General features: G+C 35.8%; 1 protein-coding gene across 1 annotated transcript in view; it reads right to left on the reverse strand.

Annotated features, from left to right (window-relative positions):
• Positions 1–23,007, reverse strand: part of PIBF1 (progesterone immunomodulatory binding factor 1) — a gene marked incomplete at both ends in the record, with an annotated part of 195,897 nt that overhangs the window by 68,847 nt on the left and 104,043 nt on the right. The window contains 3 exons of the mRNA XM_079721965.1: positions 5,387–5,477; positions 11,816–11,966; positions 16,956–17,121. Coding sequence (XP_079578091.1) covers positions 5,387–5,477; positions 11,816–11,966; positions 16,956–17,121 — 408 coding nt within the window. The remainder of the gene's footprint in view (positions 1–5,386; positions 5,478–11,815; positions 11,967–16,955; positions 17,122–23,007) is intronic.

Raw genomic sequence — 23,007 nt, forward strand, 5'->3', positions numbered from 1 at the left:
GGCTCCGGACGTGTAGGCTCAGCGGCCATGGCTCACGGGCCCAGCCGCTCCGCGGCATGTGGGATCTTCCCGGACCGGGGCAGGAACCCATGTCCCCTGCATCGGCAGGCGGACTCTCAACCACTGCACCACCAGGGAAGCCCGGTTTTAGATATTTCTTGATAGTCTTTCAGGTGTTCGTCTTTTCTCCCCCAACAGATACAATTTAAATGAAGACTTACCCTCTGTGGTGTGTGCTGAACAGAGGGGGCACTTACTAAATCCTTCCTGATTGATTTTAAGTAAAGTTTGCTCAAATGCTAGAATTTTGCTCAAATTGCTACAAACCATATTCCAAGGTTGCAGAGTCTCAATATTAAAGTACAACTAATGCTCAGCATCTAAGCATTGAACTAGTAATAAAAAAGAGCATAAAGTTTATAAGGGAAGAAGGCAAATGTCACAGATACCAATTCACTGCTTCCATATTTCAACCTCCTAAACCTTTAAATGTGGCACATTGTTGTGCTGAGTGATTTGGTGCTATAAGTGGATTCTGTTTAGAAATCTGGGATATCAGAAGTCAGAAGAAAGGAGGGGAGTATAGTTTAACTGAAATTCAAAGCAAGACAAAAGAAGAATTGCTCAACTAGCTGAGTTTATGTCTCCTTAACGACAATGTACATACTATGAAAACAAATCTTTAGTGAGTTTTTTTATAATGAGTAACCATGGATACAGTTAGGGAAAATGACTCCTGCTAAAGTTTGTTTGTTTGTTTGGTTATTTATTTATTTATTTAGTACTGAACTCCTCAGGAAAGCACTGCTTTTACAGGCTCTCTGTTGGGACACTAAAGTAGGTACAGCATACAATTCTTCTTTGTAATTATATAACTGCCATGTGATTTTTACCTGCACCAACATTAAGTTTTACATCAAGTAGAAACTAATACCACAAGAGTATAGTTTTGTATTTGAATTTTAAACTAAAATTTCACCTCTTATCTGGGAACATTATTTCCCCAAGGGTTACCTCTTAGCTCTCTCAGCACCTCTTGACTCAAAATAAAAGTGATCCTCTTGGATTTGTCAATGGCAGTCAGTACTTCTGATTATCACATACAATTTCATAGTAGCATAGCCCAGGCAGTGTGAACATGGCCGACCTCCATTTATATCTGAGATATCAAAGCACAGTGGAGGACTGATGCTCTGTCCTGAGTCCTTCAATATTGGATGGTTCTCTTAGTATTACCAAAACTCCAAATAAATAAGTGTAGGTACTTAATTACCTGCTAATTAGTTACTTGGTTTGAAATAACATTTGGCTTTTTGCTCTTTTTCAGTTTTAAGAGGTCAGAGTCCTGTCTCAATTAGCATGGCATGGTTCAAAAAAAGGGCACATGGGCCAGAACGATTTCAGCTTCAGAAAGCATAAGGTTGCTCCCTGCACTGACTGCTTTCTTGGCAGTTACTGAGGACTAAATAGTGGTGTATTATGATTATCTATAGTTATATGAGTCCTTTTGTAGTTTTTCTGTAGGTTTAAACTTTCAAGTTGATCATGAGTAGATTAGCAATAACTTTTTAAAGGTTTCTAAAACCAACCCAAATGAAATAAACTTTCTCTAAGGAGAAAATGAGAACTCACACATGTGAGAATAAAGGAGATGAAAACAAAATATCATTATGCACAAAAGTTTGCTAGGAAAATAAAAGCTTCCTCTGCTTTATTTTTTCCTTTATTATGAAGATTAGTCTACTGTGAAAGTTTCAACTTAAAGCTCTTTATAAAACTAGACAGAAACTAAAACAAAGATCAATAGTATGCAGTAAATCTTGCAATTTGAAAGGTTTAAAACCCTTCAGAAAAGTCTCCACATACAGATCTGCCAAAACAAACAGAGAAGCACACACTAAGACCACGTTAGTGCCTGGGTGTTACCCATTTAGTGTTACAGGTTAAAGAGCATAACCAAAACATGCAACTAGAAAATCTTGTTTGCTATTTTCAAAACAATCACTACCAAAACAAAAACATTACTTCAGATTTTCAAGTTTAGTCAAGTCAAGAAGAGCCTTTTTTATTTTAAGCGACTTTCACTGTATATGCCCTTTTAACTTTCCACAACTTTGTCCCAGAAAGCTTAACACAATATTTAGTTACTGTTCATATCTCTATTGAAAATTCAAAATGTGAGTAACCTTATTTAACAATTATAATGTGTTTAAGATACACTTTTGGAAGTTATTTTTCAGACTAATTTTGAAAAATTAGTTTTGCTACTTCTTTATTGGAAACTGGCATTATGGTCTATATCTTAAAAAACTGATTAATATCAAAGAAAGTGAATCGCAAAACTAGTTTCATGTCCAGGGGTTGTTTCCACTAATTATTTCAAGAGGTCTCATTAAAATTTTAAAACAAAATTGTTTTAAATGAAAACTCACCTCGTGCCTCATTAAAGTTTCTGGAACATTGCTTTACCTCTAAAATCAACTGTGTGATCTATTTACGTTAAGAAACATTAATTGACATAACAAAGTTTTATTGGACACCTACTCTACGCCAGGCACTCACTGTGTGGTGAACTTCTTCGCATTCATTTTCTCATTTTAATTTCATAATATACATTGGGTGGCAATAGGTAACTAGTGAAAATTTTCAGTGGCTATCCAATTTACTAACAGCAATATGGCACTCAAAAACAGAAGGCTTAAAAATTAAAGTTGTGAATAACCATTAAAAATTACCTTTTTGAAGAATATTCAATGATATAAGAAAATGTTCAGGGTGAAATTATAAGATGAAAAATTAAACTTCTAAGTTACATACAATAATACCCTAAATACGTAAGAAAATATATGTATCTGTATACATTTTTGAATGGCTATCTTCAGACAGTAGTATTACTGGTAATTTTCCTAATATTCTAAAATAAACATATATTATTTTTATAATCAGAAACCCCTCCAATTAAGTGTTACCCTAAAATATTTAATTCTGGTTGTTGAATATATGAAATTTTAAATCAAATTTAGTATGAATGGGATATATTGTGTAGCAGATGAGAAATAAGTTCCTTTGAAATTTTAATATATTTTGAAATGTGCTGATGTATAATGAAAACTTTATTATGCAAATATTTCATTTGCCATTATGACTAAGTTATTCTTTAATTCACCTTAAGCTTCCATTGTTTTAATTTCAAATGTGACAAATTAAATATAGATTCTCTTGAAGGTTATATTGCTTTCATCTTAAATAAATTAAACTTAGAGCACAAAGCCATTGACTTCTTTACAAATATCCATTAAGAAATCAAATATGGACTTTGCAAACTTCAGAAATGCATCAGACCCTAAACAGGGATCTTCTTTGCCATTGGTTGATTTTGTGCATACAGTAGGCACTCAATGAAAGTTGTTGAATGAATGTGCAAAGGAATGCATAAATGTCCTCTTTGGCTATCTAGACTTACTTTCCCTTCACTCAGTTTAGATGACCTCAGAAGCACTTCCTCAAAATAACCCTCTGGTTCATCATGAGAAGAATGCCTGGCACCAGCTGGTAGGAGATATTAATAGCATGCCCATTAGGCACTTGTTCAAGGCACATAGATAGCTCAGTGATAAAATCTTTAGAAATATTTGGACAGTTAAGATTATTCAGAATATGAATCAGTTGTGGTTCCTTAAATCTTCAATCTCAGTATTAAGAAATCAACATCTGTTTTGGAAATTCTTAAAAAAATAGTAAGATAATAGTAATAACTGCTTTCAATTTTAGAAGAACTCAGCATTTGGGGGCTAAAGAAAGAAAGCTTACAACAGAAAAATTCTTTTTTCTTCTTGTGACCAAGATTCTTTTGAAGGAATTAGATGATAAAATAGAGAAGAGAATGGACTTCCTCCTTCAAATTTCCATTTTTAGCATTTTACCAATCATTTGCCACTGATAAAAAAGTCGCTTGCCCACAAAACTACATTTCTATTCCTCCCTTGGCAACATAATGCTCAAAAACAGAGATATGCTGAAAATCAGAAATCATCCTAGGTCACCCTTAGAAGGGACTCAGGGGAGAATGGGAATGGAATGGGACTATAACTGATTTTTTCAAGTAATACATAATTTAGAAATACTTGCATCTTCACTAAACAGAATTAACCATTCCAACTACAATTTGATATCTGGTAGTCTTCTACCCTTGATCTGCTCAGTGTAACCAGTAAGCAACATAAATTCTAAGCATCCTGTTGTTACTTCTCATAAAATGGTCTATATCTTACATCACTTTAGATAGCTGTAAAGAGCTGTTACCCTCTGAGCCAAAGTTTCTACAAAAGTATTAGAATTAAGATGAATTGTTTTTTTTACTTAGTGTGTAATGTCTCTAAACGTTTAAATCTATTCATGTAAAAATAACAGATAGCAGCTCTGAATCCTCAAATACTTAGATGAAGAGACAATTCTACTAGGTATCTTACACCATGCTAGGTAGGGACAGTGGAGAATAAACAAGAATAAGATGTAGTTGCTGACCTTGAGGAACTTTCCATCTAGCTGGGGAAACAATATGGAAAATGAGAGCTAGTGAGATAAGACAAATGCTCTGTTGTGTGGTATGTGGAAAACTGACATTATAGGCAGAGGGATATACTACCCTCATTTGGGGTAGAGAGGTAAATAAGGCTGGAGAGGTAGGGCCACATGGAAGGGCTTAGAAGTCTGATAGAAACATTTAGATTTGTTATGGTAGCAAGCAGGGCTCTTTCTGCAAAGCAAGATGAATTCAGGTGGGAGAAAGGAGTTAGGAGTTAGGTCACTAGAAAACCAATTAATATAGGCACAATTTTTCTCTTAGTATACTTTAAATAGTATCGCAACAAATAACTAGCAGATCTTCTAAAAATTTTCTTGGTCTTCACAAAGTGTTTTATACTTTCAATCACAGTATATATGCTAGCTCTATCTCTCTCTCCCAATCTCTTTCTTTTTCTCTCTCACAATTATACATCAAGGAATGTAGACAGGTGAATAAAAAACAAGTGAAAAAAAAGGAAGCATAATTCATTAATTTTAACCTGAAAATTGTTGGTACAAAAAAGCATTTGTAACTCACCTGAAATTAAGATGAAAATAAATTTAAAATGGTGTCATTATCACTGAATCTAATTCTAGGAAAATTCGAATGTACATTTACATTCTACCAAACATTAAACTCACTTAAAAATACATGAAATGCATGATTATTACTTACTGTGTTTGTGAGCAATTTAATATTTACGCATACTAAGAATAAAGTAACTTTATTTTGTCACTCCACTCAGTACATTATCAAAAAGCACAATGTAATTACATTTAGCTTGAATAGATAAGTGAAATGAATATATATTGATTTTACCTTTGCTTTAGTCGTCTTTTGGCTGTTGTGGGAACATTAGCACCATAGCCATAAGAAAAAAGAATCCTTTCAGCCTCATCTTCACTTTCAACTGGAAAATATTGAAGTGTACAATGTGAAATATATTTTTTCTTAAAAAGTATGGCAGAAGTGAAAATAAAAGAGGTCATAATAATGAATTAAGGAGCATAAGAACATTTAAAAGCGTTAATGCATAACCTCAAGCAGACCATTTGTAAGCAGCAGCACAGTTATTTCGTAAAGTATATGCTTGCTTGGATTTGTTCCATCTATTTTTAAAAGGTGTAAGGGACTGCATCATATGACACGTTAAGTTTTCTTGTTATAAAGCATAATACAGATGTTATTTATTCTGAGGTTCAAAGGCTTTCTGCAATGAAATGTATGTTATATACTTATGAAAAAGTAATGATAAACTCAATTTCATTACTTCTCTTCTTGATAAGAGAAATGACTATTTTTAATTAGGAAAGATGTTCATTATTTTATCAGAAGAACAACTTTATCCTAACTTGCAATAATGAAATTATGCATTTAAGTAGGCTACTCTGTGAAGAAAATGTACAGTCCTAAGAATCTATTGATGGCCTTTTAAAAAAATTTACAGAAAACTCAGTAATACCATTTACTTCTAAATTTTGCTATTGTCACACCACTCCCTCAAAGGAATTTTAACTAACAGGTTAATGTTTTATGGGTAAAACGTTTAAATGCGATGACAATTTACTGTAAGTTGAGATGAAAAAATATTTAATCAAAGGCTATAAAAACTAAAGGTTTCCAGCTCAATTTAAAGCAGTTCATGACATATAACAATTTTTATAACATTATTCATCAATAACCAGTATTTTACTGTCAAAAAGAGAAAACTACTTTCAGAAATGTTTCAGGTTTAAAATAAAGCCAAATATTTTACATTAGTAAGTGAAGCTATTTGCAGGCCTATCACTGTAATATGCACTTATTTGTTGTTTGATCCTTCTGTAGTACAGTAAACATTTCAGGAATATTCATAAGTGTTTTTTTTTTTTTCAATTTTGACCCTATTCACAGTGAACCAAGATCAGTTTTCAGAGGTAGGATTAGTAGTTATGAGGGACACGTGTAAGCAAGAGATGCTATGTGCCATTGCTGATAGTAACAGCTATCATTGCTCAGATCCAAGTTGGCTTCTCCAATCCAGCTCTATCAGAACTAGAGCAGGCATTTAGATACCTATCTGACGCTTGTTTCTCTTAAATAGTTCTAAAGTCAGAAGAAAGAAGGGTAAATTTAGCTAACATCTCAAAAACCCATCAGATATTGATGGACAACTTAAATTTGAGTTTAATACTTACTGGATTAATAACTCATGGGCGAACTATTCTAGTGGTGATTTAATTACAGAAACAATGCCCTACACAAAATGGCAAATGGTAGTAAAGAGATATGAACGTGTAGTACCACTATTTTTCCCATGCTAGAGGCATTACGAAGGTATGGGGAGAATGACATTCACAGAGAACGTGCAGGAAGGAACTGCAATGTGTAAAGGCACAGAGCTGTGAAGTTTAGTAATTGTGAGAAAAGTGGCTGAAGTTAGTCTGGAAAACAATAGTAGTAGAAAGGGAGGCCAAGTTCCAACTGTGAATGGGACTAAAGTCTTGTTTGCTAGGCTAAAGACTCTGGATTTTATTCTACAAACAACAAGAAATTAAAAGAGATTAGTACAGGTAAGTGACATGACCAATAGATTTTTGTTGTTGATGCTGATATTATAGGAAAAAAAATTCCAATAATGGGAAAAGGGTGACCTAGATTGGTAGCGCAGAGAACTCCTTACAGGTTATAGTAATAATCCAGTTGTGACTTGGTCCATAATAGCAATGGAGGACGGAGAAAAGAACCTGGATTCTAGACAAATGAGTAGGTATGGAGGTGAGATGAGACACTAGATAGGATGAGGGAGGAATCAAGGTTGACAAAAGCTAGCTGGGTAATTAGAGAGACTTTAACTTTACTAACAGATTGAGAATACAAGAAAATTAATACGTTTTAGGGAAGGAAGGGAAAATATAAATAATGTTACATCTTCAATGACTGCAAGAATTCCATACAGACCTGTGGAATCACTAGCCTGTGGCCAGTAACTGAAATTGTGGAAAGGGATAAAATTATCCAGAAAGTAAGTAAGTAAGAATTGAAGAGGATGAGGGGGAAAAGAAAACAAACCTGGGAACCAGAAAGAGTTAGATAAAAAAAGAGACAACAAAGGCGACAGAGAAGAAACAAAGGCAGGTGACTTAAGCAAGAGAAGAGTTTTGAGAAATGTGACAAATGCCCAGCAGAGGTTACAAGTAGGATGAGGATGGAGAGTAGGTCCCTCAATTTGACAATTAGAAGTCTGATATTAAGAAAAAATTTATTTAGCTTCTAGACAATACCTGTACTTTTAACAATTTGATGACAATCTTTGAAAACGAAATTCCTCAAATATACAAATATTAAACTTATTTGATTACAAAAAGCAATTCAAGTGTAAACAGGATGCTGTAATTTGCCATGGTTACACCTTAACAAATGAAGTCTAACCATCTTCATCTCAGTTGAAATGAGCTGAATTAGATGATAATCCTTTGAATATTGTACACACTATAGTACTAAAAAAGAATGTTTTGCACTTACATCTTACAAATTTTGTTTAATCAGTAAGTATTCGTTAAACAAGGATACGAATATTCTAATTTCCAATGTGAACAGATAGAAAAAACAGATAGCTTTCCCAGCACCACTTATTGAAGAGGCTGTCCTTTCTCCACTGTACATTCCTGCCTCATTTATCAAAGATAAGGTGACCATATGTGTGTGGGTTTATCTCTGGGCTTTCTATCCTGTTCCATTGATCTATATTTCTGTTTTTGTGCCAGTACCATACTGTCTTGATTACTGTAGCTTTGTAGTATAGTCTGAAGTCAGGGAGCCTGATTCCTCCAGCTCCATTTTTCGTTCTCAGGATTGCTTTGGCTATTCGGAGTCTTTTGTGTTTCCATACAAATTGTGAAATTTTTTGTTCTAGTTCTGTGAAAAATGCCAGTGGTGGTTTGATAGGGATTGCATTGAATCTGTAGATTGCTTTGGGTAGTAGAGTCATTTTCACAATGTTGATTCTTCCAAATCAAGAACACGGTATATTACTCAGCCATAAAAGGAAACAAATTTGAGCTATTTGTAATGAGGTGGATGGACCTAGAGTCTGTCATACAGAGTGAAGTAAGTCAGAAAGAGAAAGACATATACCATATGCTAACACATATATATGGAATTTAAGAAAAAAAATGTCATGAAGAACCTAGGGGTAAGACAGGAATAAAGACACAGACCTACTAGAGAATGGACTTGAGGATATGGGGAGGGGGAAGGGTAAGCTGTGACAAAGTGAGAGAGTGGCATGAACATATATACACTACCAAATGTAAAACAGATAGCTAGTGGGAAGCAGCCGCATAGCACAGGGAGATCAGCTCGGTGCTTTGTGACCACCTAGCGGGGTGGGATAGGGAGGTGGGAGGGAGGGAGACGCAAGAGGGAAGAGATATGGGAACAGATGTATATGTATAACTGATTCACTTTGTTATAAAGCAGAAACTAACACACCATTGTAAAGCAATTATACTCCAATAAAGATGTAAAAAAAAAAAAAAGAAGCTAGGGGCAGGACAGGGATAAAGACACAGACGTACAGAATGTACTTGAGGACATGGGGAGGGGGAAGGGTAAGGTGGAATGAAGTGAGAGCATGGCATGGATTTATATATACTACCAAATGTAAAATAGCTAGCTAGTGGGAAGCAGCCACATAGCACAGGGAGATCAGCTTGGTGCTTTGTGACCACCTAGAGGGGTGGGATAGGGAGGGTGGGAGGGAGAAGCAAGAGGGAAGAGATAAGGGAACATATGTATATGTATAGCTGATTCTCTTTGTTATAAAACAGAAACTAACACACTATTGTAAAGCAATTATACTCCAATAAAGATGTTAAAAATTTTTTCCAATTGTTTGCTTCTAGTGTGTTTGTGTGTGTATATATATATATATATATATATTTTTTTTTTTAATTTTATTTATTTTTGGCTGTGTTGGGTCTTTGTAGCTGCGCAGGGGCTTTCTCTCGCTGCAGCAAGCGGGGGCTACTCTTTGTTGCAGTGCGTAGGCTTCTCATTGTGGTGGCTTCTCTTGTTGCGGAGCATGGGCTCCATGTGCGTGGGCTTCAGTAGTTGCAGCATGTGGGCTCAGTAGTTGGGGCACACAGGCCCTAGAGCATGTGGGCTTCAGTAGTTGCGGTGCATGGGCTCAGTAGTTTCAGTGTGTGGCCTCTAGGGCATGAAGGCTTCAGTAGTTGTGGTGCGCGGGCTCAGTAGTCAAGGCTCGCAGGCTCTAGAGCGCAGGCTCAGTAGTTGTGGCGCACAGGCTTAGTTGCTCTGCAGCATGTGGGATCTCAGTTCCCCGACCAGGGATCGAACCCATGTCCCTTGCACTGGAAGGTGGATTCTTAACCACTGCACCGCCAGGGAAGTCCGAGCTTCTAGTATATTTCTGTGTAATTATTACAGCCTGTTAAATTTACTTATCAGTGTTAGTGATTGTTTTGTAATCTGAAAATACAGTCTTCCTATTCCTTTCCGATCTGTATACTTATTTTTCCTTTCTTGCCTTAGTTCACGGGCTAGGAGTTCAAATACAATGTTTAATGTAAGTTATGAAAATAGAAATCCTTGCCTGGTGCTCTCCTTTAAAGGGAAAGCATTTGATATTTCATCATTAGGTAAACTATTAGCTGTACGTTTTTTGTAGATATCTTTTATCAGATTGAGGAAGTACTCTTCTACTCCTACTTTGTTTAGACAGAGGGATATCTACAAAACTATAGAGATAAAGAAGTATGGAACTTTCAAAATAATGCAATATGATAGGGAATGGCAAGGCATAAAAAAGTACAAAGATAAGTCTAATCATAAAAAGACATGCTAAGGAATTTGACTTTAGGCTGTTTAAAGTTGATAGGGGCATTAAAGCAGGTGTATGGTATGATCAAATCTATATTTTATAAAGATTACTCAGACTCCATGAAGAAACTGAAGAGAAATTTGGAAACTGTCATAATTATCAGACATTGGCCTTGGAAATGAAAAAAAAAAAGGCAATGACAGGAATAAAACAAAAGTTTTTCTTAAACTGGGCTATCAACACAATACAGTCTTTACGAGAAAAGGTGCCCCAAATAAAGTCAACCTCAACTTCAATTGAAGTTTAAACCCATTTTTATAAGAATGCCACTATTATTTCCGACTTCTGAACAGAAATAATGTACTGTAGCAAACATCACAGTCAATGGTGAAATGTTAATTTAGAATATTCCCTTGGAGTCAGGGACAACACTGGAAGACAGAAAATAAGAGGAAAAAAAAGAAGTAGAAATTAAAGTCAAAGCCTATTAACACAGTGTATGCAATGAATTTCTATCTGTCCTTCAATTTCTATCTGTCCCTCATTCAAATGTCATCTCCCCTCTCAAGGATTCCTCACCTCCAACATGGAATTAACTCAAGATCTCTTCTGCACTTACACGAAGAACTGCCTCTCTCTTGCTAATAGCACTTTAATTATCTGTTAATATGTTTGTCTCTCCCAGTAGACTAGACTAGGAATATCTATAAGAATTATTGCATGAACTCCATATCCCCAGATCCTGGCATATGTATTCACTTAATAATTGTTTAATGAATGAGCTAAATAAATGAAAAGATAAAACCTTGGCATATGTAATCACTTTATTGCTGAATGAGTGAGGTAAATAAGTGAAAAGATAAAATCGATCATAGTTAACCATATATATTTTTTTGATCTCAACTACTAGAATTTAAGTTAACTAATTAAAAAATTAATTAATTAATTAGGCTGTTTTGGGTCTTCGTTGTTGTGCACAGGCTTTCTCTAGTTGCGGTGAGTGAGGCTATTCTTTGTCACGGTGCACGGGCTTCTCATTGCGGTGGCTTCTCTTGTTGCGGAGCATGGGCTCTAGGAGCGTGGGCTTCAGTAGTTGTGGCACGTGGGTTTCAGCAGTTGTGGCTCGCGGGCTCTAGAGTGCAGGCTCAGTAGTTGTGGTGCACGGGCTTAGTTGCTCTGTGGCATGTGGGATCTTCCCAGACCAGGGCTTGAACCCGTGTCCCCTGCACTGGCAGGCAGACTCTAAACCACTGTGCAACCAGGGAAGTCCAAAGTTAACTAATTATTAAAATGTCAAGTATTCTTTCAAAAAAAAAGTTACAAGTTATATTTCAAAGAAATATAGCAAAGCAGTTTTAGAAACAATATCAGGTTCCTTGTGCTGCCAGAAAAAAAAGCTGTGTGTGGAGTGGCGGGAGACTTACTTTCTGCAGTTTGCATTATTATTTCATCAAGCTCTTTTTCCAGTTTCTCATAAATGTCTAGCCTTGCCTGATGTTCAGAGTTCTGTGCTTGAAGTTCGGTAATACGTTTTTCAGAAGAGGCTTGGAGACTATAAAATTCTTTAGTTAAAACCTAAGAGTGGAAGAAAAAAAATTGCAAAGGCAGAATTAAATAGGTTGACAGTTAAGACAAAAAAAACATGATACAAAATTTTTTTTTAATGATTTAGACATGAAGAGAAAGTAGCTCAATTAAGATGACTGAGGAGGTAAAATACATTTATTTCTGAGGAAAATAATTAATTTGTTTTTAAACGAAAATTATGAAGCACTTTATTATATAAATTGAAAAAAATTTAAAACAGTAATAGTTATAGGAGTAACATTAGCATTTGCTTATTAGAATTCAAAAAATTCAATAATGCTATACTCCTCACCTAGATGGAGGTTATTTATCTGGTGACCACAGGTATTTGAGAAAGGCTTACAGAGCTGTGTGTAAAAATTATACACTCATAATGAGTCCTTCAGTTTTCCACCAGAGATTATTTCATTTAGTCTTTTTTAAAATTTATGTATGTATGTATGTGTGTATGTCTGCATTGGGTCTTCGCTGCTGTGCGCAGGCTTTCTCTAGTTGCAGTGAGTAGGGGCTACTCTTCGCTGCGGTGCGCGGGCTTCTCATTGCAGTGGCTTCTCTTGTTGCGGAGCACGGGCTTTAGGTGTGCAGGCTTCAGTAGTTGTGGCACATGGGCTCAGTAGTTGTAGCTTGCGGGCTTTAGAGCGCAGGCTCAGTAGTTGTGGCATACAGGCTTAGTTGCTCCATGGCATATGGGATCTTCCCGGACCAGGGCTCGAACCTGTGTCCCCTGCACTGGCAGGCGGATTCTTAACCACTGCGCCACCAGGGAAGTCCTATTTCATTTACTCTTACCATGGTTTTAATAAGATTTTTGGTTTGCTGAACAATCAAAAATTCAAAGCAGCAAATCAAAATGTAAATGTGAAGTGCTACTCGGGGCAGTATCAGAAAATGCCTTTGTATAGAAAGAAAGGCTAAAAAATTATTAAAAAGAGATATAAAAGACATGGAAATTGGAGTTATTTTATGTAAGAACAAAAAATCCTGTATTTTCCTATGGTAACTCATTGAAGGAATCACTAGGGTGACAATAATGAATTCACTAAAACAGGAGACATTTCTAGTAACAAAGGAATGTTCTAATGCTTACATTAAATTCCAACTATCTAGAAAGTTTACTTACTAGTACAGACTAAATTATGGGGTGGTATTACACTTACTTCCTAACACAACGTAAGTAATGTAGTATTTCCTGAGAAGCAGTAGAATATTATGCTAAGAATATGGTTTGGAGCCAGAAAGATCTGGATTTCAGTCCTGGCTTTGACACTTATTCATTGTGATCTTAGGTAATTATTCTTTCTATGCCTACCTCAGAATATTGCTGGAAGGATTACATGAGAGGATAAACTCACAGTGCTTAGCAGAGTGCCTAGAACATAGTAAAAGTGCTGAAAAATATTATTACCACTGCAGGAAATACAACTATGAGAACTTTGAATTAAATGGTTTGTAGAAATGAGATGTACTGCTTTAATTATTCTGAATTCTCTATTAGTTTCTCTAATGACAAAGTTCACCTTAACAAATGTATGCGATTGTGTGCTTCCTGTGATGGCGAGAAAGAAGATGTGGAAGATCTATTTACAGTTTTTAACAAGCAGAAATTTTGATTTAATATTCTTTTAATCTATTCCATCTCATTTTCTTCAATTATTTCCATCAGAACTCCCCCCCAGGGACTTCCCTGGTGGTCCAGTGGTTAAGACTCCGTGCTCCCAGTGCAGAGGGCACAGGTTTGATCCCTGGTTGGGGAACTAAGCTCCCGCATGCTGCACGGCCGCGGCCAAACAAATAAATAAATAAACCTCCCCTCCCCCAACCCTAGATAAACTAAACATCATTCCCACCCTCCAAATACATTCCTTTGAAGGGCGGAGAAAGAATAACACGGGAATAATATCTGTAGGATGATTTCTAGTGTCCCTGATCGGGTCAGAAAAAGAAAATTCCTGTTTTAGCATTATTCATTCTTGCTGGCTGGAAATGTTTTCTAGAGAATTTATTATAACAAAATCACCGCACAGTTTAACAATCTGGAACTTTCAGAGAGTTCACTACATTGGGTAATTCATTAAGAATCTGGTGGCTGAATTCCCTGTCAAAGAGAGGATCAGTAAGGATAGTGTTAAATGGCAATTCCTACAGCACAGCTGATACCTTTCATCTGTACCCCACTTTCTCCAATAAAAATAACACACAAAGAAAAACTGCAGAAATGGATATCTAAAGAGATAAAGAATCAAAATGTTGAAGATGAGATATTTCATAAAATACTATTTTAAGAAGAGACTTAAAAGTAGTATTAAATTGAGAGGTACAATTTAAAATTCTCATTCATAACATAGAGAAGAGATTGTCAGAAACTTGATTTGCAGTACCTTCCAATACCTCAGTACCCCATGGTAGTGAATTCTCCTTTATTATGGATTTGTCTGAGTGGCTGCTATGAAAAAATTTATTATAGTTTCCGAAAAGCCATTGAAGAACTTGATTATTGGACCTATGGAAGGCTATTACATTAAAGATTCTTTAGGAAAAAACCAGTCTATGAACATTTGAGTTTAAACTCAAATGCAAAAAAAAGGTCAACTGCTTTTAGGAATCCATTAAATATCAAGCTTTCACAGTGGATATCCCCTTCCTTTAAATAATAGAATGATAATACAAAATTATATAAAATTATATAGAAAACACATATATAAAATGAATGAAAATACAAAAGTATAGGTCAATAATTGCTTTAAAAAGAGACAAAAATATAAAGCCAGTGTTTTGAAAGCTTTTGGTAATTGATAATTAAGAAAAAATAAAACAAATTGTTCCCAAGTTATAAATCAGTGAGAATACTGGGTAAAAGCCACTGAAAAGTACATAATTATAGCAATTTCTACCTTTCACAAAATTATTTCTCTCTAAATTCATTATAAATAAAATTGTCCAAGATACCTTCTACTATCAGAAAAATGGATTCAAACAATGGTATTATATTAGCTTTCATCAAACCAGTCACTCACTCATTAAATACTTATTGAGCATCCACCATGAGTGAGGCGCTGTGTTAGGCATCAGTGACACAGTAATAAATAAATAGTCCTTGTCCTCTCAAAGATCCTAGTTTAACAAAGGAGAAGCTGTAAAGGAACTCCCCTACAGCCTCAGTTTCATCAACCAAAGTTTTTAGAATCATAATATTTTTTACAAAGTTGTCTTTCCATGTAAGACCTTTACACAAGAGAACACAATAAGTATTAGTCACCTGCATCCACAGACCAAGTGGGTAGGTCTATGGGAAAGTGGTTTTCATACCACTTTCCCATAGACCTCCTAAAGTCACAGCCTTTAGGAGGTCGTGAAATCAATTTAAACTCCAACCAGCTAAAAATAATAGAATAGAATGGTTTAGAAAATATCAGCACTGTATGTTGTGAAGTACTGGTTAGTGAAATGTTTGTTTCGGTACAGAGAGAGGGGAAGTGCTTCCCTACCTTCCTAAATATAACCCCCCCCCCCCATCCCAAACACATCCTTAAGCACAGCCATCCAATGTGAAAAGAAAAAGAAATTGCTAGGAATTATAAAATTAAACCATGAAAAATTTGCTAAAGATGAATACAAAATCAGAGCTAATCTAATCTAAAATGTGTGGAAGAGTCAGCAGTAGCAGATTATGACTGCAGCAATTTCCCAAAGAAGGTACCTGAAGAAGTTTTAAATGCTGAACACTGCTTTGTTTAGAAGTAAGCATCATCTACAATTTTTACTTACATTTCTTTAAATATGTATTATTTAACATTGTTTTTATGTTTTTCCCTAAGGCTTTATTTTCTGAGACTCTACTTTGTTAGTTTTACTTAACAGAGTACTCTTCAGAAATGAAATTTCTGGAAGATTGTTGTAATGAATACTTACATCATTAGCTAATTAATCATGTTAATGATATTTCCATGTTTTTTATTTTTAATGATATTACTGCACCTTTCATTCCATGTTTTTAATTTTTATTATTATTTTATTTATTTATTTTTAAAAGATTTTATTGATGTGGACCATTTTTAAAGTCTTTATTGAATTTGTTACAATATTGCTTCTGTCTTACATTTTGGTTTTTTGGCCATGAGGCATGTGGGACCTTAGCTCCACAACCAGGGATGGAACCCACACCCAGTGCATTGGAAGGTGAAGTCTTAACCACTGGAACGCCAGGGAAGTCCCACGCTTAGTTGCAGCATGTGGGATCTTCAGTTGCGGCATGTGGGACCTAGTTCCCTGACCAGGGATCAAACCTGGGTCCCCTGCATTGGAAGCATGGAGTCTAAGCATGGACCACGAAGGAAGTCCCTCATTCAGTGTTTTTATTTTTTTATTATTTTTAAAATAAATTTATTTATTTTTGGCTGCATTGGGTCTTCCTTGCTGCACGCGGGCTTTTACTAGTTGCAGGGAGTGGGGCTACTCTTCATTGCTGTGCACAAGCTTCTCATTGCAGTGGCTTCTCTTGTTGTGGAGCACGGGCTGTAGGCATGTGGGCTTCAGTAGTTGTGGCACACGGGCTCAGTAGTTGTGGCTCGCGGGCTTAGCTGCTCTGCGGCATGTGGAATCTTCCTGGAACAGGGCTCGAACCCTGTCCCCTGCATTGGCAGGAGGATTCCTAACCACTGTGCCACCAGGGAAGCCCTCCATTTTCTAGTTAAATGAGATTTCCCATTTAAGGGTACTTTTGCCAGTATTTTAAAAACAACAAACAGACCTATGGCAATTTGCATTTCTTTTCTTAGAAATGGTCCATTCCTTCTTTCCACCTCTTTATCTAAAAGAGGAAGATATGTCCTCTTGATAAGAGATCTCTAAAACTTAAGGACTCAGGCTTGTTCTCATACATAACACAAATATTATTTATAAAGCTCAATATGATACAGACCTTGTACTTATGGAGCTTACAGTCTGTGTTAATTTTAAAAGAAAAGCTTGTATATGTACCTCCAATTTTTTCTGATATTTTTCACATTCCAACTGACACTGTGTGAGATTTCTTGCAGTCTCCTCTTGTAGAAGCTGAGCACGCTCACTTTCAAAAGATTTTATTTTACTTTGATGGAGAAATTCTGTTACTTTGCTTTCTGTACTAAGTTGTAGTTCTCTGTACCTGAAAGAAGAAAATTATGAAACACTAAAGAAACCTCGATTTATAGAAACATAAACATTACTTGTACTTTTTTCTATATCCCCATATTATTATGCAGTTAATAACTTTTATTTATTCAGCAAAGCTTTTGTAAATAATTTAGAGAGGCATATGTATGGAAATATGTTAAGTCCAGGAAACAAAACGTACCAGTTAAACTTCCTCTACTCCTCCCTTCTTTTCATTCCTTCCATCCAAAAATAGTTATTACCTCTCTATGATTATTATTATTTTGTAAGACATTTAAAATAAAAAATGGTAAGAACAAATTTCAGTTATATTGCTTAAAATGACTTAATTTCCATATATTTCATAGGCCTTCTTAAATCTACAGCATTGTTTCCAAACTTGCTATTTCATCTAAGTCTAAATAATAGCAGATGGAGAAGAATGGCATGAAATATGCACATTAACCTGCATCTTCTTGAGATATTTGTAAAATAAATTTTTAAGTTCGTAAATATATATATCTGAATATTACAAGAAAACACAATGTACAAATTACAAAGATAAATATAAAATGATAAGCAGTCTATTACAACACAGATAAGAAACATTCTCTTCATTCCATAGGTAAAGCTAGTAATGAAAACATTTCCATTTAACATATAAATCACTGCATATTATAGAGTTGAAAATGCTCAAGTTGACTGTGTTCTAACAGAAAGCAAACAAAGACATATTACACCTTTTCAGGGAGCTATTATGAACCCAGTATAATGCTAGATGTTCCTAAAATTCAGTTTTTCAAATATTTATTGAGCTAGACACCATGCCAGGCAAATATGTATACAATGGAAGACAAAATAGGTTTTCCTTTTTTTCTTCCCCCTTAAAGAACTTAGTTTTCGGGAGTTCCCTGGTGGTTTAGTGGTTAGGATCGGCGCTTTCACTGCCTGTGGCCCAGGGTTCAGTCCCTGTTCCGGGAACTGAGACTCTGGTTGGGGAACTGAGATCCCACAAGCCGCGTGGCGTGGCAAAAAAAAAAAAAAAAAAAGAACTTAGTTTTCTGGGGAAGAGAGGCAAATACATGTGAAAATTCAATAGAATATGGTAAGTGCTTCAATAAGGTAATCCCTAGGTTCGATGGGAACCTACAGGAAGAAAACTTAACTCAGCTTGTGCAGGTGTGTGTTTGTGTGTGTGCAGCAGACCATGGTACAGGGTGGAAAGTGCTCTCGGAAGTAGAAACAAGAGTATGTGCAGGGCGGGAAGGAGAGAGCATAGTCTGTTTTATTCACAGTATCTCATTTAATCCTTACAACAGCTCTATTAGGTATTTTGCAGATGAAGAACCAGAGGTTCAGAGATTAATTTCTTTAACCAGGAAGAAGGTGCTGGTAAATTTCAGGTGGGGTCTCAAATTCAGCTACGTTTGAGTCTACAGGAATGATCTTTCCACTATTACATAGTACTCTTAACTGACATTTCTGAGTTCAGATAAACTTTCAAATGTGTTTTAAAGGTCATTTCACTCTTGTAAGTGACAATAACATTCAAAGTATAACCAGAGAAAATAGGCATTAGATACTTGGTACAGGCTACTTCACTCTTGGTACTCTTATCTTTAGTAAAAGCATCTCACAATCAGATTGGTGGAAGTTCCATTCAAGCATATTGCTACATACACATTATTTAATTCATACCAAGGCTTTAAGGTGAATGTCAGCTTGTGTCTTTAACTTTCTGGAAGTCCAGGCATTAATTTTATGTATGTATAAAAGAACAGCTAGGTCATATGGTCACTCCAGTTTTAACTTTTTGAGGAACTGCCAAACTGCTTTTCAATGTGGTTGCACATTCTCACCAGCAATTACGAGGGTGGTAAGTTCTCCACATCCTTATCAAGACTTATCATTGTCTCTTTGATGATAGCCATCATCATGGATGTGAAGTAGTAAACTCAAAAATTTATTAATTCAACAATTTACTGACATGAAAATGCCCTGTACTCCCTGGGGTAAATTGTCTTATAAATATGAATGCATAAAACGTATGTGAAATCCATACCTATTTGTTGTATGTTAAACTGTGAGACACACTAGACTTCATTACTGAAATATATTCTTGATAAGTCATTTGGAATGTGATATTTATCTTGAAAAGAATTTGTTTCAAAAAAATTAAACTGCAAAGTTTGCCTTTTTCTGGATTCAGGACACTGTGGTTAATTCTGAGGTCAATGCTAACTCCAAACAGGAAATGAAAGACTTAGCTTTTAGATTTCACCTGCTCTTCTTATTCATTATATGGAACTTGAAAGTTACTTTTAGCACTATTATTCCTCCCCTATACTGAACAGTTAAGTACTTATCTCCTAGAAATTTGAGGATACTAAGTTTAATAAAATGACACTTCTATGAACCAAATGATAATTCTTTTTAACCACATATACTTATTTTTTATTTTTTTATACAGCAGGTTCTTATTATCTATTTTATACATATTAGTGTATATACGTCAATCCCAATCTCCCAATTCATCCCACCACCACCACCCCCCTCAAATGATAATTCTAAAGGACTCATCTATTCTCATGTTGTTTACACAGTAAAAGAAAATCTGCCTCAAATCATTCTGACTTTGTGATAATAGTTACTCTTCTAATTTAAGTTGACCTGTGAAAATGCTGAGGAAACATTAGAGCTGCAAAAGCAGTTCCAGAGTGAGGAACAGATGACAAGGGTACAGGCTGACAATCTCAGGTAACTTCCTCCCACTTGTTTTGCTAATATAACCTGTCACATTTTACTTTGTTGACTCAGACTTCTCATTTTGTCCTCTTAATGTGAACATCTTATTTGAACTAAGTCAATATTATTCACATGTTAACAAGTTTATGTTTGATATCCTAACTCAGCATAGTAACCTTAAGAGGTCACATTTCTTAAAAAGTTAAAGTATAATCAGAAATCTCCAACTATTGTTAGCCCAGGCCCCCAACTTGACTAGATGAGTCTTTATGCTAGCTGGGTTTTTAGTTTTCATACGACTTTCTCATAAATCACATACTACTTTAAAAATAGTAATATAAGGACCTAGAATGAACTATTTTTGCTCTTAAGGAATATTCACTGCAACGTACTTTGGGCTGGACAAACAGGGAGAATTTTACCCGTTAAAAGGTGAAAATCAGCAATTAGATAGGAAACAAGAGATGTTAACCCATAAGAAATGCTCTCAGCTATGGTGAATTAAACTCCAAGCAGCATGGCATATTCTGCAGTGCTGAGAAATAACTGCAGGAGAGACATCAACATGGAATTCTGTTCTCAGAAATGGGAGAGCTCACTTGAACAAAAGCACCAGATAAAACACTAAATAACAACAGGTTTTCATAACAATATTTACAGCAGCAGTCTTTACATATATACGATGGTGGAAAGTTTGCTCATTACACTCTGATGTATTAAGCCAAGCAATGCTTGTTTATTCCAATCTCTACCAACAAGATTATCACTGGTATGAAAGTCAAAGACTCCTATAATTATTCATTTTAGTTTTTATTGCAATGAGAAACAACAACTGATCTTTGAATTCTATCCACAAAATGTTCATGGCTTCCCCAATATTAAAACTGGATATGGGACTTCCCTGGCAGTCCAGTGGTTAAGACTCCACGCTTCCACTGTAGGGGGCACGGGTTCGATCCCTGGTCGGGGAACTAAGATCCTGCATCCTGCATGCCGCGTGGCATGGCCAAAATAAATAAATAAAATTTAAAAAAATAAATAAATAAAAAATAAAACTGGATATTTATTCTGAACCCAATTATCTAATCTCATTTCCTAGATAGACTTTCTAAGGCAAAATACTTATATTAAGTGGTAAGGTTCCTATAATCACCAGGACCAGTAAGTGGTCCTTCCATTAAGAAATTCTGAGAGCTGGTCCAGTTTAGAAGTAAGGCTGAGGCAGCTGAGGCAAGGCATTTGTCTATGTTCAGGAGAACAACTATGGATAGATAAAGAGCAAGGAAATAACACCTGCACAAGGAAGATTGGTAAAAGAAGTTAAGCAAAGTAACAGGACTTCCAGTTACAGGAAAGGGTTCAGGGAAGGATTTTAGTAGTTAGGCATCAGATAGATTAAGTTTTGAAAGGGACTCTGGGTAGAAAGTTTTGAAAGGGACTCTGGGTCAATATAGAGAAAATACTTGTGGGGTTTAAAAGAGTACATGGGAGCAGGTAGTCATGGCTGGACCACTAAATCCTTTGTGTTGGGGAGGATAATTTAATTCTAAATTCCACAAGCAAATGGGGCATACGCTGCTGATAAACTTTCTACATGTATTAAAAAAAAAAATATTGCTTTTAAACAGAGATGGGCCTGAGACTCCAGATAGGGATTTCGCTGTGGGAAACTGGAGTTGACAAGGGCAGAAGCTGCCATCTCTAAGCAACTGAGAATCAATCTTGCTTACCTGAGTGGGACACTGATCCCATTTTATTCTGGTGTTTTGGCCTCCTCTTTCTCCTTATTTTTTTTACTTTTTTTTTTTTTTTTTTGCGGTACGCGGGTCTCTCACTGTTGTGGCCACTCCCGTTGCGGAGCACAGGCTCCGGACGCGCAGGCTCAGCGGCCACGGCTCACGGGCCCAGCCGCTCCGCGGCATGTGGGATCTTCCCGGACCGGGGCACGAACCCGTGTCCCCTGCATCGGCAGGCGGACTCTCAACCACTGCGCCACCAGGGAAGCCCTCTCCTTATTCTTTTAACAAGGCTTCATTGAGTTGATGTTCAATTCCCTTTGAATTATTCATTTTAACTAATCCACACCTTAACTACTCTTTGTCCCTGCTATTTCTAATTCTCAGGGGATAAAACTCATCTCCATTCTATTTACAGAGAATTTCGGTTGTGTTTCTGAACCTGTTCTGCATGTATTACTAGCCCTGTACCACATGCTGAAAATGCTTCTGGATGAGTCACTGAGTGATAGTTAGCCAAACCCTAAGATCCACTTATGCCAATTAAGAATTGAGGGGGGAACAAAAAAAACAGGACACAAAAGCCTGTTTGTTTGGATTTTCTGCTTCTATGAACTGAGGAAAAGCTAATCATCTTAGGTTAAAGATACTAAACCACTGATTTTTCAATTATCCCTAAAGATTTTTTTTGCTCTCAATAGTATCTATCTGTATATCTATATCTATAGACCTGTATCTAATCTTATATTAACTGGTATTCTATCAACTACATATTTAAAGCATAATGAGTATGAAGTACAAGACACTTAATACTTTTTACAAAAGTACACTTATTTCCTTTTTCATACCTGCTGTTTTATATAGGACTAACTTTCCATTAACCAGAATATTTCTTTCTTTCTTTTTTTTTCTTGTTTCTTTTCTTTTCTTTTCTTTTTTTTTCTTGTTTCTTTTCTTTTCTTTTCTTTTTGTGGCCATGCTGCATGGCATGAGGGATCTTAGTTCCCCCACCAGGGATCGAACCCATACACCCTGCAATGGAAGCGTGGAGTCTTAACCACTGGAACACCAGGGAAGTCCCAACCAGAATATTTCATTCCTCAACATCTAATTCATTTAAAAATATTTATTGTGCACCTAAATGTGCCAGGTACTATTAGATACCAGAGAACCACAAATAGCATCACTACTCTTTAAGGAATTCACATTGTAATGATGCAAAGGCAAACAAACGTAAGGTGATAAACTAATAAATTCTAATAATAATAATAATAAAGTAGAGTGAGGGTAGAGAGAATGATAGAGATATTAGTGGTGGTGTTATTTTAAAGAGGTTGGGCAGGGAAGGCATCTCTGTTAAAAGGTGATATCTGAGCAAAGGATTTAATAAAACCTATATTTTAGAACTAAAATAAGTG

The sequence above is a fragment of the Hyperoodon ampullatus genome (genome assembly GCF_949752795.1).
Source record: "Hyperoodon ampullatus genome assembly, chromosome: 16".
Taxonomy (NCBI): Eukaryota; Metazoa; Chordata; class Mammalia; order Artiodactyla; family Ziphiidae; genus Hyperoodon; species Hyperoodon ampullatus.